Source organism: Cryptomeria japonica, chromosome 7 (assembly GCF_030272615.1).
Source record: "Cryptomeria japonica chromosome 7, Sugi_1.0, whole genome shotgun sequence".
NCBI lineage: Eukaryota > Viridiplantae > Streptophyta > Pinopsida > Cupressales > Cupressaceae > Cryptomeria > Cryptomeria japonica.
The window spans coordinates 568,702,880-568,724,511 of NC_081411.1; the positions used below are offsets into that span (position 1 = coordinate 568,702,880).

Here is a 21,632-nt window from a genome sequence, read left to right on the forward strand (position 1 = left end):
ACCCATCAGTGCGGAGAAACGAGTTTGAACTATGTTCCAAGGCCCTAATTCCTCCCATGGGTCCACACTCAATGGGCAAAACACAAAAGAAAGGCAACGGAACGAAAAAACCCTAGCCACAGGGATCATAACATCGAATGGATCTGGAACCAGAGAAATTGGTTCCAAGGTCCTAAGGCTCGATAGGGAGGAACGTGAATTTCAAGTAGGAAAATGGAAAGGGACAAGATGCACAGAGGTGAGTCAAGAGAAACGGAATTTGCTACTCGAGCGTCAACAAAAAAGAGGATTGGAGAAAAGGTGAACCAAATACCCAAGCAAAGGTAAGCCTAATGCTTCGACACAAAGAGGAAAGAAAGCGAGCGAGTGAGGTTTCAAAGATCAAGCGAACATGAAAGTCGTACCCGAGGAAGGTGAACTCCAAATCTCCAATGGAAGAAGGAAACCAAGGCAAATTGTCGAGGTTTACGGAAACAAAAAGAAGGCATAGCAGGTATGCAAGGAAAGGTAGGGCTGAAACTTCAATACTAAAGAAAACATAAAGAAAAGAGGGTGGTAGGTGTGCCAAAGAAATGGTATCCAAGGAAAAGAAGAGTTGAAAATCAACACAAGGAAATTAGCACAATGGATTGAGGTTTCGAGAAAATGAATGAAATGGTACCTAGGAAAGGTACACCCCAAAAGTCCAAATTCCAAACAAAGAGAAATGACTAAAAAGCATACCACCAAAGAATTTTCTTGGATTTTTGCAACCACTAAAACATTTATGAGAACAAAGGGGGTGAAGGGGGCACCTCCTCTACAAACCCTAACCAAGGGAGACTTACTACAAACTATCTCAAATCGGCTATCTAAGATGACATTAATAGGACCAAAAGCACACAAAGGAACAAGGACTCAACCACTGCCACAAAATTGGGACTTGCAAATCTAAGCACCAACAAACTCAGCTCTATCATCTTTAAGCTTGACAACATGGAGCATGTGCTTCTCAATTGCATCCTTGAATTTAGTGTCTTCCACAACAACTAATGATTCAAGAATGATTGGCAGAACCAATAGAATTACATTCATGATGATAAGCATGGAAGTATCAATTGTTCGTTTTGGAGAGATTTAGTCAACACATAAAACATCATAGAATTTCTTGTGCCAAGTTCTTCGATTCTCATCTACCAATTTGCAAATGATTGTGATGATTCTCTTACTAATGGATTTCATCTATCCATTCCTCAATAGGCAAGGCAGGAAGAATGTACCAAAACAATACCATATCCATAACAAAACCTAGAATCAATATTGGAAAATCAGATAGATATCTTATTATTCATTTTGTACCCTAATAATGTAATGTTGTTATACCTTGATGCTAAAAAACTAAAAACTAAAGCAGGTTTAAATTTGAAAACTTGCACGTAAGCTACTCAAACTCCATTATGATCTCTAATAATGTTCTCAAGGATCTGGCCATCAGCACTTACCAGCATCCAAATATTCTCATAGTAACTTATAAAGAAAGCCAAAATTTGAAGCAAGTAAAGAATTCAATCCATAAGAATTATTTAAAAAGAAAATCCTGAAAATAAAAGTAAAAAAGAAGATTAAAAAATTAGAAAAGAGAAATAATTGAATATAATTTAAAATAGAAACTGGTTGTAGATCAATTGGCTGAGCACATTTGTTGAGTGTGATAGTATGTTCCTCGATTGAGACAAACACCCAAGGTTCAAATCCCCCGGAGTTGCAATAAATAAGAGACAAGACCAGGATCATTACCCAAACAAATTTAACAGAATGGTTACCCCTCAATCCTTGGCTCTAAGCAAAAAGAAGGCAATTATGCATACAGCTAAGGCTCTTGCTCCCGATACCAGCAGGTTGCAAAAATGGCATGAGATTGTTTTAAAAAAAGATAACAAGGTTTATTTGGAATTTTTAAAAAATAAGAGAAATAAAAAAATAGATACTATGCATTTGAAAAGAAGCTAACAATTCAAGACTTCAAATAAAATGTGACTAACAATAAGTTCTTTCTGGAATAACTTAACTCTACAACTTGCACCAGAAGTAACCAAGTTAGTTTATGAAGGATACTCCCTAGGTTCTTTGTTAAACTAGCAGAATTACTTCCAATGGATTTCATAATACTAATGGGGGAATCCTTGACATGCTAAAACAATCTTTGACTAGAAATGTATTTGCAAGTTTGTGTGCAGAGATCAGAAGTTCCTGTTTAAGTGAACATACACACATCTTATCAAACTAATCATCCTATTCACAGGACAGATATAAAGTCCGAACAATTGGTTAATAAGCAACTCTTTATCAACTAATTAGTGATTAATTTCATGAGCTCAAACTTTATCACACATATACAATATATACAGGTCTCAAGTATGTTGCATTCAATTTCACATACATTATTCTCTTATAAATATATCATTCTCTTATAAATATATCATTCTGTAACAGCTGAGATACATCACTTTTAACTCTAATTATTAAAATTATTGCAAGAATAAATGAATGCGACTAATTCCACAAATAATAGCATTGATTTTATACACCTCAAGAGACATTTCTGATATAAAGATCTTATTAAATTTTAATGGCATGCTGTTGCCCAATTGTCAATGGTGACACCGTACTGCTTCAGTTTAACAGACATAATTTAACCTAATCTTCGACAAGATGGTGCAAAATACAACAGAGATGTGCATATTCTTAGTATGAGACTAACAATGTTCCTACATGTGAACAATCTGATGGATTTCAAAAATTCTCAAGAAAGTAGATATTGTGAGCATGTGAAAGCATAGATGTCATACTCGTGCCCCACGAAGAACATCAATTGGAACGTTAAGGCCCCACCAACCCCCACAAGATTGGATAGAAGCAAGTAACAGGTAAGCTTCCCTTGACATGTCTCGTTGCTCAACAGATCCTGAGTTTGTACAGTTGTCACAATTTCCTACAAGACCAAAAATGCAAACAAGTTCAGAGTGCAGATTCATTTATTTACACCAAACATGTCTATATATGGCAAGCTCACATACACATATGTTTGACACAACCAAAACTAAAATTGATGAGTTCTTAAGTCAATTTCTACAGGCGCCAACTTCGGTGTGCTTTCAATAAAAAATGCTTATATAACACAACATTAAGATAGAAAGAAGATACACAAAAATCCTGCTTGAAACTTTGTAATTTTAACATTTCCTTTTGGTTAGGGGTAGCTTTTTCTGTAATTAATTTAATGCTCTACCTTTGATAGGTACGAATCCCATGCACTGATTTCTTTGAACATTTAATGATAAACCCCAAATCTCCAGCAAATCAATTATCATATTTAGTACTAACATTTATTTGCAATTTGTCTCTACCAAAGATGTGAACCATTTCAAAACTCAGAAAGTTACGTTTGTAATTTTACCATCCATTTTGTTTGGTAACAGGATTAAATTTCTTCACCACAAAAACGAAACCAAAGAAGCTTAAGATTTCTTGAATTTGAACAACCCATAGGATCCAACATTTTTGTTGCATGAGGGAGAATACATATGCACTACCCTTGATATGTATACAACTTTTCCATGACAAGCTATCCTTATCCCCCATTTACCACTTCTTGCATTCCACCCAAAGTATGATGCTTACTGCTCTCAATCAACATGTAGTGATCCCAAACAAGCTATAAAGGAATTTTGGGTTGGAAATGACAAATCTAAATTAATAGTCATATTCAAAGTAACAACCTTGAGTAAGAAGCCTTTGAAGAAATCACACCTTAAAATTTGAGTAGCAATTATAATTCCTAAAATATTCTTGTCAGCCTACATATGACAAAAACAAAGGACATAGAATACAAACTCTAATAACAATAATACTTTTAAACATCCCATTTTATAGACAAAGCAACTTTACATACACAGCCACACATCTTCCATTAAAAGTGCAATAATCTCCAACTCTAATTGCATCATTGATGCATGTGACACATTTTAGAATAAATATTCCGAAATATTTTTAATCTAAAAATGCAGGAGAAAATATAAAGTCAGTTGTGACAAAATCAAGAGAAATTTTTTGTCTAAGATAATCAAGAAGAAAAATATGAGGGGCAAAGAATACCTTTCGGTTGATAAAGTCTTACTTATCTACAACAACAAAAAACCCTATTGTTACCAGAGGCAAATCTTCGAGTAATTTAATTCCATTCTAACAAAAAAAATCCAAAAGAGACCAAAGATAGCCAAAAGTTTGAATAAATGTAGAAAAATAGCAAGGCTGAAATAGACAAAAGGAATGGTGGTGTGTGTTTCTTGACAAATACCTCCCTTATATATTTATCAGAAACCAGAGATGCATGTCCTAGTGTAAATAGCTCAAAGAGAAGGAGAACATGAGCACTTATCTTCCTAACATGGAGAATATCTCTATCAAGCAATGGATGTCCCATATGTCCCTTGATGCTTCGGTGAGTGTTTGCTACTTATAGACAGAGAAAACAAATCAAAAATAAATGAATGAAATATCTTATGCTTTACAAGGTCAAAACTTAAAAGACCCCACCCAAGAAATTTGTAATTCATTCAAATTGATAAACCCACCAGGATACTCACTCAGTAGCGAAAACACTGTAAGAACTATTTTGTTTTCGATTAAGAGAGCAGGATTGGAAAATACAGCAGGTTTGTGAACCATAGATTCCCAAGGAAAATCATTACACAACAGAGAACAAATGAGAAAACAATCACATTTTCATCCATGAATCAATGTTTATGACAGTTTATTTTAATCTTTGATTCTCTAAAGTTCATGTCTTCAGCCAACACACTTTGTACCAATTTACTCTCGCACCATTATACTAAAACTGCCATCCATGGCTCTTTTTAATTGCCTATATGATAATGGTTATGCTTTGAAAAGTAATTTTCATGCTTTTCATATAGCCACATCTTCCATTATTAGACTTATTTTTCACACAAGGGTTTTCAAATTCTTACATAAAGCTATTAAATTATTACTTTATATGATTCACACTAAAAATGTTAAGAGTATGCAATTTATGTTAGTTACATGGTCCTTACAAGAGTCCCTAGTTGTATATAACTTGGTATCATCTAATACGTTTATACATTTACTTTGCCTACCCAAAACAGAGAATAAAGCACCTATACAAATTCAATGATCTGACTCATTTCACAAAGCGAGCGCTAAAAGGTCAGTTTTAGGTTTAATCATTGCCGTTCATTCATCATTTGAGTTTATTGAACACTACCTAAAGTCACCACATGACAAAGACTTTGCTGATACGACATTCATCATTTGAGTTTATTGAACACTACCTAAAGTCACCATTTTCCTGCCAGCTTGCCTCGTGGCTTTTGGTGTCATACTTTTTTCTAAACCATCTCACAAATTGATCATCATTCTCTACAAAAAAATTTATTTGACAAAATTTGTCCTAGATCCCAAGTTTTATTTTTCTGTTTCTCTACATTTCTAGAATTGCATTTTGTGCTAACCTTTGTATTAAATCTCTTCAATCTTTTTTGCAAAAAATAAGGCATCATCAGATGATTCAATTCAATCAATCCATTCCCATTTCAATATGCTGTTGCAGGTGTTTTATGATGAAGGCATGGCGAAAGTCAGTGATACAACTTCAACTGTCAGACATATTTTTTTGCAATTTTCTTGTATTGGACAATGGATTAGTTTTTTTATAACTGCATGAGAAAGACATGCTGCAACATTCATCTTTTGAGTGGAAGACTGATGAAACCCTAGTTGAGTTGGATTAAGGTAAGTTGGATTTAATGCAAACTTCAATGTAAGAATCCAAAAAATCATTATAATCATTGTAACATAGATGGACATGTATATGCTAAGTGTTGAAAATTACATCTGGAATTGTATCCTTAGAGTACAACTAAACAGAACTCCAAAAAGTCCATGGTAACAATACAAAAGGAAGTAGAAATAGAGGGAAAAGTTCCAATGTATGTGATAAGCTTCAATACATAGCTTCTAACACAATGAACATGGATAAACAGCGTGATGAGATGCACAAATTTTTCCTACTAAAGCTACAAATAAAGAAAACAAGAATTAATGCAGTAGTACATCCTATGCCACAATGTGACATAATTTTTGTTGAACTTGTTAAGAAGCTTGGCTTAAAACATATGGTCATTCTCCCCCATATTCACTCGGTTGGGTGTATAACCACATGGAAATTCAAGTGACAAAGAAGTGCAAATCTTAGTCAGGGTAAAAGCACAATGCGTAGATGAAGTGGATGCCAATGTGATTCATCTTGATGCTTTTGATATCGCGCTTGGCAGTTCTTATTTAGAGATCCAATTTTCATCTGGATTGCTAAGAAATATAGATGGTTCAAGTATGAAATTAAATACATCATAAAAGGACACCAAAGCAAAGCCAAAATTCCAAGAATAAGTTGCAACCAAGCCATAGTCACACTACGCTTGGACAGCAATGGTACAGTAAAACCAAAGTCTAAATGGAATTTAATATACATGTTTAAAATAGGAAAAATGTGGCAAACTAAATGACACTAAAATACTCATAAAAAAATGGAAAAGATTGTAAACACTATTTCATACCAAATAGTGTGTAGGAGGAGAGACAAATTCCAAACATAAATAAAGATTCAACGTTGTCAATTACTCTCAAATTCTAATGAAGAATCATATTTTAGTCTTAGAATACATAATGTCATAGGCTTAGTACCCATAAGTCAACTGTCATAAAAAAACCAAATTGAGGAATACAAAATTCAAATTTTCAAATATCCTCAAGGTAGCCATGACTACATATGGGAAGCAAACCCCTAAATTTGCAGCCACTTCATCCAAATAAGCATGTTCATGATCATCCACAACCTCATTCAAGAAATCCAATTCCTTTTCCCTAGATGTACGCTCGTCAATTATGATCCACTCAAATCAAGATCAATCTCATTTACCTCAATTGGTTGATTATCCTCAACACTACCTAAGTTTAGCAGAAGTCCAACTATGAAGGCCTCAGCTATCACCTCCGCCACTGTGGCACAACCCTCCTCTTCCCTCACCAATCGAAACCAACATGGAGCCACCTCCTTCACTGCCGATTGCAGAACCTCATGATTATGATCAGCCTATTGAGGTGGCTGGTAATGGCTACAGTTCTATAGGTTCCTTCCTTTCATGGACTGTCTAGATGAGGATTATTCTAATGTTTTGGATCCTGATGATGTGGTTGTTCCAATTAGAAAATGCACTATATCCTAAACTGCAAGTGCCACTTTCCTACCAAAAAGAAGAAGGGACGTAAATCTAAAGCAGAGAAGTTTAATATGGAAAACAAAGATGTAGTTGATTAAGGCACTCAATAGACCATGGATGCCCTCCTCACTAGGAGTATGAGGAAAGGGATAGCTAAGAAAGTTAAATGAGTTGTTCCTACCTGGTGTCTGTTTCTTAAGCCTTTGTGATTGCAATAGTTTGACTCCCGGTTGCTCCCTGTTCCTTGAGCTTTTCTTGTGCTTTCTGAGCTCTCTTGAGCATCCTCTAGTCATTTTGATTATTTTTGTGCTCCCCATTCATGGATCTGAAGTGATTGTTACTATTTTATTTGTTCATTTTTTGGGTGTGAGCATCCTCTAGTCATTTTGATTATTTTTGTGCTCCCCATTCATGGATCTGAAGTGATTGTTATTATTGTATTTGTTCATTTTTTGGGTGTGAGCCCCAATCCCACAATTTACCAACCAAAAAATAATAATTTATCAGCTTGCAAATAGGTATTGTATTCGGCTCTGCATGATGATGCGATTTTCTAATCGATATGTATTTAGAATCAAATCTAATAGAAAATGCTTCCTCATGTTCTTTTAGAATCATTTCATATATTTTATAATTTTATTTTGCTAAAAAAAAAATTGTGTTCTTAAGAAATTTAGGTAAGTTTTTTGGTTGTCAAGTTTTGCCAAATTTTTGGCTTATCAAAATTTTGGGCCTGCTAAGTACTCTTGGAGTCCGAGACTTGAGAATACATCCTTCTAAAGTGGAAACTATTTTAAATTGTCCTACCCAAAAGATGGCCACATAAATTAGAAATTTTTAACCATTAGACAATACCAAGGAAAATTCATACAAGAATTATCTTTTATAACCTCACCTCTATAACAAGTTGCAGCCATGGGGAGGAGTTTTCACTTTGGTAAAGAACATGATATTCATTAACTATTAAAGGATATCCAACATATGATACAAAGTTACATGCACTAGTTCAAACTATAAAGAAACGGAAGTATTATTTGTTTGGTAAAGAGGCTATTGTACATACCAACCCCCAACCTCTACAATACTTGCAAGCAAAGAATAATTGCAAACTAGACACTATAAATGGATATCAACTTATCAGCAATCACTTTTAGTGGTCAAATATAAGAAAGAGAGTTACAATGTCATGATGGATGTGTCATCTAGAGTCTAGACCACCATTCCAAATACCTTTTTCAATTATACCTATGGTAAATCAATTGGAGCCTTTCGCAATAAAGTCTTATGTAGACGAATATGCTCAAGATGCAAATCTAGGGGCGAATTACAAATCGTTATGAGATCAAGCAATTACAAAGGATCAAGAAGATTTCTATCTCAAAGAACACTAGTATAGGATAGGAATATGTCTGCCAAGGGTGCAAAGGCTTCTAAACAAGAAGCACATAGCTCCAAGGTAGTGAGTCATTCTAGAGTTGCAAAAACAATGGCGCATTTGCAATTTGTACATGCTTTCACCCAAAATATAACAAGAAATTGTCAAGGTTGTTAGAAGATACAAATTGTGTTGTTCTAACAAATCTAAGGTTAGAAAAGAAATGATGTATTTTCCTTTGCCTATACCCACAAGACCATGGGAGAACAAGTCAATGGATTCTATGTAAGGCTTACTACAGACATTGACATAACTCCATGCAAGAAGACTATTATAAGGAAAGCAGCTGCTGAAATGTTCTATAATAACATACGGGTGCAATTTGGGCTTCTTAAGCCCACTGTTTCAAACAAAGACACAAATTTTGTTGCCAAGCTTTAGTCCACCTTGGGAAATTTCATGGATAAAACACTCAAGAACAGTACAAATAAAAGTAGTCAATTGATCTTTGGTGCAACTTGTGAGGAGGTATAACAATATGTCAAAAGACTTGGGATAAATCTCTCCCTTACATTGAACACTCTTTTGATAAAACATACGTTCTTCGACAAATCAGCCACCTCTCCAAGCATGTTGAGATATTCTCCCTCAAGTTCACTTGATGTGGCATTAAGACAACAAAAGAGCGAGAAGATCAAGATTTTGAGGAGGCTAAGGTACCGAAATTTGTTGTGAGGAGTAGAAAATTAAAATCAGAGTAAAATATTACTTAGAAAAAACATAAAGCATGTACAAGGAAAGATGTGGAAACCATAGAGGGGAACACAATCTTCAGGTGGGGATAAGATGTGGTTGTCCCTAGCCAAGAACAGATTAACAAGAATACGCTAAGAAAATCAAACGTCGTAGAAATGGATGATTTACCATCTTGAAGGCTATTGGTGAGAATGCTTTCAAACTTGACCCATCCCCTTTTATGAAGATGCATTCAATGGTGAACAGTAATACCATATTTATGAGCCTTCCATGTTGATGAGGGAGAACAAGAATGAGTTCGACATTCTCTGAAGGAATTCAGAAAGTAATACTTTTAAGAGTATCTTGTGCTACAGCAGAAGACAAGGGAGGCCCACAGCAGGGTTCATGAGTCATGCAAAGTCGGATTCAAATACAAAAAGGTAAATCAAGCAAAGCAGAATTCCAAGGAAAAAGTGAACACAAACCTCCCTTAGAAGGGACATATGATCCAATAGGATTTGAAAAACTAAAGATAATCAATACAAAGAACCCAATCACCCATGTACATTTTTTCCTGTAGAAAAAAACCATTGCTTTACAACTTGAGGCAATTATGAAATTGGCACGGTAGAAATGTAACCATTGGGTGATTACAACCAATGGTTTAATGTCATGATTGGCCAAGTTCAAAAGTTGAAACAAAATGATGACTCTTAAAGTTTCAATTTTGTTCAAGTAGCCTTCTAGTGCATGGAACAGATACTCCAGCAACTATATCATGGGATGGGGACCATGGGTTTGATCATTGGAGGCTAGAATGAGTGCTGTAAAGTTGTAGGAGACTTCAGGTGTTCATAATCATTTTATAAACTTGACAGTGAGGATAGCAGCATCTCTGAGTTGCATCCACTTCTTTTATTTGTTGTTAAGATTAAAATCATCTAGGTAGTCAAACAATTGCTGCTACCAAGCCAGTTGTCCCTTAGGGGCTTTCGAAGATAAACTTCTAACTGTTGATACCAATCGTCTTTCATTTTCAGTCTTTTGATTCTCTGTTTGAGCAACATTTACTCCTCTTAACTGCTTCTATTTGTCTAGACAAGTAGAAAGTAAGTTAATGCATGTCCTAGAGGATTCTACATTCCAAATTTGAGAGTTTATAGATTACTTATCGATGATCAAATATATGTCAAAAAATGAGAAAGCAGATATTACTTTTTACATTTGCAAAACTCTAAATTGATCTCTAATCTTCAGTCACATTTTTATAAGAGATATTACATTCACTTTATGAAATGCCATCAAAATATTCAGTTCAGGTCAAACCACAATTGTCAAAAGCAACTTTCTCGCCAAAATATTCCAAAATATATTTCCTCCGACATATCATAGCGTTACAATATTTCTGTGCTGCTGTAAAGCACTCCATCACAATCTTTCGCCTTTCTTCCTGGTAATATGATCAATTAATCATGCATTAGATTACAATATGAAGAAATAACAGGTAAATGCACTGGTATAAGAAAGATATGATTTTAAACCATTTTAAACATATTTACTCTGCATTATGATTTCTGAAGGTAATAATGATAAGAATACATACAGTGTGAACTTCCGACAAGTAAAAATCTACCCTTCCAGCATCACCACGTTTGTAGTACAACCAGCACTTGGAAGGTAACCCATCTCTACCACATCTACCACTTTCTTGGTAATAAGTTTCTAGACTTTTTGGACATCCATAGTGTATTACTCGCCTTATGTTTGGCTTATCAATGCCCATCCCAAAAGCAACAGTTGCCACCATAACTTGTAGCTCATCTTTGATAAAAGATCTGTCATGATAGAAGATCAGACAATCATTCATTAACTGATCAAACAGGTACACAGAACCTACAAGCATTTCACAAAAAGATTAACATGCATCATTTTTTTGTAAAATCAAGATGGGCAAGAATCATGAACCTAGCAGAAGCCAGTAAAATGACAAATGTAAAAAGTAGATCAAAAAACCTGAAAACACGGCAACCTGTATAAATGTACTTATCATGCGAACTAGATGTGTGCTCGAAACGATTATTATAAGCATCTCTTTCCTTTTTTCTGTTTCACTGACTCTCCTCTACCTACTCAGCTGTAATGCACTAACATTGCACTGTAACCTTCAATCTCTTTGATATCCTATAGGGTGAAATGCCATCTCATCCACTCACCAATGCAACTCCTGAAATGCAGCTTTCAGGGAATATATGGATCAATCTCAAGATGAACAGCTGATTTTTTACACCATCATGCACAAAGAACTGTAATGAAACCATCTTCCCAAGCTAGGAAAGAAAATGGGTGCTGCCCAAAAATGGATACTCCGTCAAGTTCAATTCCCATCCAAGGAAATGGGAAATAGATAATGCTACCTCATATTGAGGAGACATATATTTACGTTAATGCAACCATACCGAAGACCAAAACCATTCAAGTTGCTAGTATTTGCTAAATCCAAAACCCATAGGATCAGTTGATACACTTATATTCCCAGAGGATATTTAATTGCCATTTTTTATATGACATAAGAAAAAGAATCAGTATTCCAGTGAAACCCTGGTTCACAAATACGCAGTTTATCAATTAAGCCCTGGTCCCAGCTTTCAATCCAATAAATGACCTTCCCAGTATAGTTCTCATATAAGTGTGTCTAGCTCTCCTCCAACATAAATTCTAGAAAGAACAATGTCTCCCACAAATTTGTATCTCCATGGGGGAAAATTTGGAAGTCTCAAAACTAGCACTTAAGTCTGGAATTCTTACCTAATGCAGAAACTATGCAAATGTGTGCCTATACAAAACCCACACCCTGACTGATATTTTCTCAAATTGGGTGCAATCCAATGAAGGCAAACAAACATATAACGGAAACATTCCATTCAATAGCAGAATCTCTAATTCACATGGACAAATGGCCCATCCATGCCCTATGAACCAGCGCCCAATGTACTCCAGCAAAGAAATAGGATAAGGTATACTCATGGACAAACAAGAATACAATGAAAACTCTCAGCAAAATGATTCAAATGTCCAAATAAAAAGAATAAAGAAAAACAAGGGCCCAATTTAATAGCATTTCCAATCCTACACACACATGATTCAATTCCTAGCAAAGGTTTATGCCAGAAAGAAAATAAGGATGGAAGGAGTTTATCGAAAACTCTTTTCAGGATCTAGAAGAATTCTTAATGTCCGAGACAAACTAATTGAAAAATGAAGGCATTAGCACACCATGAGAAAAGAGATCACCAATCAAAAGTAACATAAATTGTCACCAACTCTATCATGTCGCAAAGCATTTCAGGTTCACTAACATCTCTTAAGCAAATGTTCATGAGCACTAGGTGGCTGTAGTCTCCATACTCAAAGAAGGCTGAAGCAGAAAAGGTTGTGAAGTCCATTTATCGTGTGTTTTCTAAGCCCAAGGAAGACATACTCAATGTCAATTTGTACTTAGCAACTAATCAACTCTAGTTTATACTTTTTCATTTGTTTTTTTTAATTATCATTCAATTTTTAATTAATTTTTATTTTACTAATCCATAATATAATTTTTGGGTGAAAAAACTCTTGGTTAGGGTTCTATGCTTGGCATATAACTGGAATGGGGTTGAACAAGCAACTTCACCAAACCAAACATTTGGCAGCTTATCACATGAATCTAAATATTCTCTTCTCATACAGCAGCTTATTATTTGAATCACAAGTACTTCTTATCCGACTCCTCTAGGATCAATTAGAATGCTATAAATGGCCTCAATACATGCATTGAGGCCATCTATAACATTAGGGTGTTCTATGCATGCCTAATAAGGTTTCTCTTGCCCTAGTTTTAAAACCCTAAACCCACTATGCCTTAGTTGCTTTTGCGTTCTAATTCGCTATCAACCTATTACCACTTCTTGTCAATTATTTAAGCTATAACTTTTAGCCTTTTGTTTTGTTGAGTAACCAACCCCTTTGTCTTCGGTTTTTGCGAGTGCATTTAAGATCTCTTTAGTTGCCTGAGAATAAGCTTGTGTGGTGGTCCCACCTTTGTCCTAGTTGGCAACAAGTGTCACTTTGTTATTGCATCACTTTATGTCAAGCTACTGCGAATTTGTATTTAAAGTTATGTTCATATTTGCAATCTTGCAATGTCGTGCCATTTGTTTGTGTTAGTATCTTTGTGGCTTGATTGAGTCACCGCCTAGTTGGCGCCAAGTGTCATACCATGATTGCATCCCCTTTCCATAATTTATCGCAAGTTCTCATTTGTCAAAGGGAGGTAAAGTTGTAACTCTGCAAAATGTTGACACGTGTGCAGTCTTGTTAGAGCGAGACCTTGTTCTTACGAGCTCTTCAAATGAAAGATTAGCCCCACAGTCTTCCAGGCTGGCCTCCACATGATGAGTTTTGATTGCATTGCATTCCTATATTATATTGTGGGTTCATTTATGAAGGAAAGCTTGAAGATGCATAGCCGCAAGTTCATGATGCATTTAAGGAAATTTATTATAAGAACTGACTGTACTAGATTCTTGACCTTTAAAGAAAAGGATCACAAAAGCAAAGATGGTTGAGGTAAGTATATTAGATGGCAAGAATACTTGAACCAATTTAATTATGAAGTCCAGCACATCGCAGAGAAACAAAATGTTGTCATAAACTATCTCAATCAAGATGCACCAGGAGAAATTATGCAAAATCTTGCCAATTCATCTAGTAATCCAGGATTCATAATCAACAAAGAATTTGATGTCTATTTACAGAGTTTGAACCAAGGAGCACAAAGTATCATCCTACTGAGAGGAGTAAACAAAAAATATCAAGATTATGCTATTTCTACAGCTGAAACACTCACACCTAGGAAGTATTCTTGATTCAGTAATCACTACTGAAATTTCTAGTGAATTTTTGTATTTTGAGGATAAACACTGATCACCAATATTTACTTTTACTAAACATCATACAAAGACCATTCTTCACTTGGTTACTCAGTTGTTCTACTCCAATCACTAGCCAGATCTTGGATTTCTTCAAATATGTTGGACCAAATCAAGTTAATCCTGACTATCCTCTTAGTGAAGAAACTGTCACAAAGATTATTATAAAGCTAAAGATTAAAGCGGGAATTTTTCTTCTCTCCTTGAATGTATTATGATAATAATCTTCAAGATTGGAACATCAATCATAAATTCCAAATACATGCTAGATAGAGACCACTAACGTCAGAAGAAGTCTTTGATCATGGTGATTTGACGCTTCCTATCCTATAACTGGCATCTAGCTCACTAGGGAGTAATGATGGGCACCATGTCTACAGTGATTGAAAACATCTTTTGCTAAAGGGAATAATTATAAAAGGACTGTCAATGTTGGTGATTTATAATCAATTTATTTTCTTTATTGACAATCGATTTACCCAGTAATCTAAGTCGAATTCCCTTTTTGCTTCTTTTTCCCATCCTAAGTTTGCTATAAATAAGCCATTGTCGAAGCATAATGGGCATCAAGTCTTAGAGTTATCAAGTCTCTAGTGTGCGTCTATCATAGGGTGTCTACTAGTTTATAAAGTATACTCTATCTCTACGCATATTTGCAATCTGAGATACCAGAAAAATAAATTGGCATATGAAAGAAAGTATCATATTGTAATATTATTGTTTTGAAGTAATAGCCAGAAGCCATATCCATTCGGCCAACAACCTCCGCCATTGTGTATTACTATTTATTTGTGCCTCCACCATTGTTTATTTGTGGTTCTTTCCATGGAATTTTCTTTTTCCTTACTACAAAAACAGGATTAAATAATAAAGTTTGTTCATTTACTTCAGCAGAGAGACTAGCTTCGAACTGATTCAACTCTTGGAATTGTCTCTGGTACTGCTGGAGTTGTGGTTGATAAGATTGGAATGGTGACCTTAGCTGCTTGTACAGGAAATTCTATTGTTTGGGTCCTCTGCCTCTTCTTGTCTGACTCGTCATGAGAGTAGGGTATTCATCAGAATCTTCATCCTCTAATTGTCATTCTATTTCTTGCAGTGTGTCTGCAAGGTCTTCAAGGGTTGCTTCATCTTCATCATTAGATTCTTCAAATTCTTCTATAACAAGTTCATAAATGATATGCTGAAAATAAAGATCTTCTTCATCAACAACAACATCCCACCACACATAAACAGCCTTAATAGCTTTGGTTTTGCAAGAACAACAGGGAGCTTTATGACCAGGCATGTTGCAAATGTAACAAATGATCAGATTGCTTTGAGGGCACAGATGAGAGCGCTTGCAAAGATATTTGTTTTTGGTTCTACTCGCAGTCCAAGTATAGGTGGCCAATCTTCCTCATCCACCACAAGAAAATTCAGTTTTGTGCCTAGAAATGAACCAGTATCACAGCCTTCATTCGAAGCTACTTGGTGGAATAGAGAGGTGCACAAGCAAGCAGAGAAGGCTTGCGCAATCCCTAATGCTGTTTCAAATTGATCAATGGGGGTGACCTCAATGTTTCGACTATCAGATCATGACTGCAAGATAGCTCAATGGTCTGATGTGTTTTGCTGGAAACACAAAGGCTACTTACGGTAGGTAGAATCGGTTCTTTTCGTACGGGTTCCCTAAGACTCTACAGTCTTGATTCCACCAGATTTTATCTTTGACATAATGTTGTTTAGGCTTCAACTTTGACAAAAATAAAATAAAATAAAAAAGGAAAGGGAAAGAGAGAGAAAATATCTAATTAATCTATCTAGGATAGCATATTCAGGAAAATAGACGGAAACCTTTAAAAACCAGATTTAACATTATCAGCTAATAAAGCACAATGCTATAAAATCTAGTGCAATCTTCGAAGGGAGTTGGGTTTTCATGCTACTAAACATAAATGAAGAATCCGACATCCATTCATTTGATGTTTAACAACCGAACTAAGCATATAAATTGGTTCAGACTAACCATGCAGGGGGAAATGGCAATCAGCCAATCCTTAATGGTATGAACACCATGGTTTCTATCAAATATTATCCCAAAAATACTATCTGAAATCAAAATACATAACAGGAAAATTAAATGGTGAAGGAGACCATGAACTCACAAAGAAACAAGACAGCTTTAATTTCCATTAATTCTGCATAAATTTCACCAGAGTTTCAGCAACAATCTTAGACTTCTTACTGAAATAAGGGGAAACCCGCCCCTTTAAATAGAGTTTCAAAACATGGATGAGTGGCTAGGATTTAAACTTTACCAGTGGCCCAGATTCATCCTACAAAGTATGGTTGCCCATACCTATTAATAAGGAACAAAATATCCCCCACCAACTACCAACTAACTAATAACTACCCCACATAAAGTTGCTCCCCAAAAAGTGCACTTGCACGGAGCTAAAAATCTCCAATGACTTTGGGTAGTTGAAAAGAAGTAATTATCTTGGAAAAGTGCATTTGGAATTTAAAAGAAACAATTATCTTTATGAAAGCACTTTTTACTTTCCCAAGGAAGATTCTTTCTCCAAAAAGAGAACCACTCCTTCCAAGTAGTCTTTCCACATGTCCCAATCTACTACACGTTCTACCCGAACATAGTGCTGGAATCTTATTCACAATTGGAACAATTCCTTGCTGGGAGGCATAGGAGGATTACGCATTTTGCACTGAATACCCTCTCGGTGGTTGTCCACGTTCTTCAACTCTTCGCTCCAGTCTGATCGAGGAGCCTCAAAACTCAGTATGTCCACATGCAGCTCACTGGGAATTTCTAAGTCCTCCATGGAGTACATGGTTTTATCAGTTCTCAACTTGTCCTCCCACCGTGATCTTACAGCATTATCTCTCATGCCACTTTTCCAGCCAAGAACCAACACTCTGAGGATATTTTCACCGATACTCTCAATACCAGACAAAGCCTCTTCGCACTCCTCTGGCACCTTGTTGATGGTATCTGTCATGTCATTCTCCATGGTGATAATCCAATACCATTCCTTGAAAGTGTTGATGTCATGGGGATCTAGGATACTATGCAATGTGGGAATCTGAGTGTGGGTCCAAAATAGAGCCCTCATGATGGGCAAAACCATGCCAATCGTCCCTAGGGCATTGAAACATTCTTTCTTTACCTCAAACACTTTGACACGAGCGGACTCTCTGTTGACAGCCATGTCTCGTACATCCCTGATGAAATTCTCTCCTTTTCTCTTAATGACTCGGATCCACTCTCTGATGGCTTTGACGATGTCACGCACTCCTTCGAATTCAGCTGAACCTTTTTGTGCCAACGCCAATGGAGAAATGTGGGACTCAGCAGTGTGTTGCAGCAGTCTTAACAAGTGATCTACATATTTGTTGTGACCATTTCACACATCGCCCCATTAAGATGCGGACCCCCTCTTTTTCTTGGGTTTTGCTTTCCCTTAGCTAGGTTTTTTCTCTGCTTGCTAGGTGTTTTAAGCGAGTGATTGGTCACCTGGGCTGGATAGATTAGGGTTTCCTTCAAAGCTGAGTGAAGCCTGGTTTTAGGAAGTCATTTGTTGTCTACATTGAGCCCTAGGGTTGTCTTAGAAAGGTTTTACCTTTCAGGAGAATGAAGATGGATAGATTGGGCGAAAGAGATAAAAGGTCTCAGCTCAGGGTAGGTCAGAGTGTTGTTTTCCTCCAGGTCAGAGTCGATTAAGCAGCGTTAGTGGCCGAGGGGAGATTCAGGAGGCGATTTCAGGAATTGATGAGCAGATTCGATTGAAGATGTTTCAAAGTATGGTTTTTGACCTAAGGCATGGATTTCGCTCCTACCCTTCCATAGGGCCCAAAACGAAATCCACTTCTCCTCCACTTTGCTCTTTGATATGACCAAAATTGTTGACTTTTGAGGCATAGTTGAGAAGGTTTTGATGCATGTTTGCCTTAGGGAGAAGGTTTAAGACTTTGAAATGATGAAACTCAACCTTGGAGGAGAATTTCGCTCCTGACCCTTCCAAAGGGTCTTCTAGAGAGAAATCCTCCATTTAGCCTTCTTTTTGGCCTTAAGACCTAGTTTATCATTGCCTATTGCCCGTTGGATGGTGGATTGTCTTGATTGCGATAGGAGGAAGTTGAATTGATCAAGTTTGAAGGAGAGTGAGATGAAACAAGGTGAGAAACTAGCCAAGAATGGGGATTTCGCTCCTGACCCTTTCAAAGGGTCCAGAGCGAAAATCCTTATAGACCTCAATTTCTTCTTTGTCCAGACCAAATTCTTAGTTTCTAAGGCATATTTGGAAGTGCTTGACATGTTTTTTCCCTTACGGAGTGACTAGAGGTGGAGGAGATGAAGGATTTTAGCCTAGAAATTGAAATTCGCTCTTGACCCTTCCAAAGGGTCCAAAGCGAAATTCTTGAAAACACTCATTTTCCCCCTAGATAAGGTCGGGACCTTGGTGGAGATGCAAGGAGAGTGAGGTATGTTTGCCTCCCAGAGAAGATTGGAATTGGAAGAATCAAGGATCAAGCCTAGAACATGATTTTCTCTCTTGACCCTTCTAAAGGATCCAGAGCGAAAATCTACCTAGACCTCATTTTCTCCCTTGTTTGATCGAAGGTCTTAGTTTTCAAGGCATGTTGTGAAGGTTTTTGATATGTTCTTGCCTAAGGAAGTGATTGGAAGTATTGAAAAGTGAGGGTTTTGTCCCAGAATGGAAATTTTGCTGCTGACCCTTCCAAAGGGTCTAGAGCGAAATTCCCCATAAACCTCATTTTCTTCCTTGTTTAGACCAACATTCTAGTTCCTTGGACATATTTGGAAGTGGATTATCATGTCTTTGCCTTTTGAAGTGATGGGATGTAAAATTGTGAAGGATTTGGTCCTAAAATTAGAATTTTGCTCTTGACCCTTCCAGAGCGAAATTCTTGAAAACTCATATTTTCTTCTTGGAGATGGTCAAATTCTTGAGTTTTGTGGTATGGTTGGAAAGACTTTGATGTGTTCTAGCCAAAGAAACGGGACTCGAACTCGGCTCGGACTCGGACTCGGGACTCGGCATCAAACTCGGCTGGACTCGGGAAAGTGAAAAACTCAAGAAATTTAGATATTTTTAAAGATTTAAAACTTGTTTCAGGCACATTTTATTGAATACACCTTAAAGACACAATAACATCATCAAACTCGGCTCATTTGATTACATACACAAGTATACATCAATCACATAAGCATAAATGCAAATTGTAGCTGAAGGAAATAACAAACATAGATATATAAATATTGTCAAATGTATAAATATTGTCAAATGTATACAATATTACAAAACTTATGGAATAAAAAATCCATGTCATCATATGATCATCATCAAATGTTTCATACAAATACCAAAGGTAAATACAACTACAAGCCTATGGCTCAGAGGAGCCTGCACCCTCCAGCTCCGGCCCCCTACGAAGGCATCTAAGGTAGGTCCTGGATGATTCGACAACCATAGCCACTCCCTGTGACACCATGCCATGCTCACCAACATCAGGAGCATCCGTGTCACTATCTGCCTCTGAATCTCCTGTCTGTGCTCGTGTTCTCCGCTCCTCCTCTGCCATGGCTACAGTCTCAGCCTCTATATTTACCTAGTCGATCCAATCAGTGTCAGACTCAGAGGTTAAATTTTCCCTACTTCTATCGACGCAGTTTCCCCCCATATTTTTCAACGGGGGTTTGGGGGCAGCGCCCCCAAGGTGGGGTCAAGGGGCATCGCCCCTTGCGAGGTTGAGGGGCAACGTGGGGTCGAGGGGCAGCGCCCCACGAGGCCAAAAAAACTTATTGTTTAATAAAGCCATGGGCTGTTATTTTTCTATTGGCTGGCATGTTTTAACCCTAATTTTTCTCATTCTCAAGTGGAGGTTGTAGTGAACAAAGACGATAGCATTCATTTTTTTTTTTTAAATTTAAAATGTTTTTTTTTGTCATTTTACTAACCTAGCCACTAGCTGAGTTTAGGGCTCAGGACTCACCAAGTTTGGCGAGTTTGGCTCAAACTCGCCAAACTCGGCGAGTCTGGCGATTTTGCTCGCCAGACTCAGACGAGTCCGAGTCCGAGTCCCAAAGACTCGACAAGCATGACTCGGACTCGGACTCGGCGAGTTTAGGCGATTCATGGTGATTTTCGTTTCTATGGTTCTAGCCTTTGAAAGCAAGTTTGAGGCGATGAAATGATGAAAATCAAACTGGAAGGAGAATTTCGCTCCTGACCCTTCCAAAGGGTCTAGAGCGAAATCCTCCATTTGACCTTTTTTTTGCCTTAGGCCCTCAAGTGACCTTGTCTAGAGCTAGTTTCATAGCGAATTGCCTTGATTAGGATGGAAGGAAGTTGGATTGATTGCATTTGAGGAAGAATTGGATGAATGAAGTAAAAAGATCAACCTGGAAAGAGGATTTCCAGAGCAAAAATCCTTATAGCTCTTATTCTCTTCCTTGTTCTGGCTAGGCATTGGCATGTTGGAGGGTGAAATGGTATGCCCTTGCCTTGAGAGGTAGTTGGACGCTTTGAAACATGAAGATTTTGCCTAAATTATGAATTTCGCTCCTAACGCTTCCAAAGGGTCCAGAGCGAAATTCTTTATTAACGTCAATTGCTTCCATGCTTGGGTTTCAAATCTTGTTCCTTGGGTGAAGAGTGATGGAATTTTACCTTATAAATAAGATTGGGATTAAAAAAATGAAGAGTCAAGTCTAGAATGAGAAATTCGCTCCTGAACCTTCCAAAGGGTCCAGAGCGAAATTTCACAAAACCACTCTTTTCCCTCAATTTTATGCCAAGTCTAGGGTGGTTCAAGGTGAATTAGGATTGCAAGTGTCCTTAGGTGTGACTTTGACTTGCTAGTGATTATCAAATTTGAAGGAATAGAGCCAAAACATGAATTTCGCTCCTAAACCTTCCAAAGGGTCCAGAGCGAAATTCCTCAAACTACCTATTTCCTCCTTGTGTCAAGTCACGACTTTCATTCCTAGGGCATGGTTGAAATTGGAATGATGTTACTTTGCCCTGCAAGATGAGTTGAAGTGAAGGAGATGAAGAATCAAGCCTAAGACTTGAATTTCGCTCCTGACCCTTCCAAAGGGTCTAGAGCGAAATTCCTTAAGACACCCTTTTCCTTTCATTTTTATGCCAAGCTAAGCCTAGACCAAGGTGGGGGAAGTTTGGGGATGCCCTTAGAGATTTCCTTAGACAGGATTGTGAAAGAAAGAAGGGT

The 21,632-nt window shown here is 37.0% G+C and overlaps 1 protein-coding gene across 2 annotated transcripts in view; it reads right to left on the minus strand.

Annotated features, from left to right (window-relative positions):
* The window catches only part of LOC131036323 (uncharacterized), a 253,892-nt gene that overhangs the window by 44,400 nt on the left and 187,860 nt on the right, over positions 1-21,632 (minus strand). For both annotated transcript variants that reach the window (XM_057968171.2, XM_059209411.1), the window contains 3 exons: positions 11,015-11,246; positions 10,738-10,861; positions 2,829-2,971 (listed from right to left, as the gene is read on the minus strand). In XM_057968171.2, the coding sequence (XP_057824154.2) occupies positions 2,829-2,971; positions 10,738-10,861; positions 11,015-11,246 (499 nt within the window). The remainder of the gene's footprint in view (positions 1-2,828; positions 2,972-10,737; positions 10,862-11,014; positions 11,247-21,632) is intronic.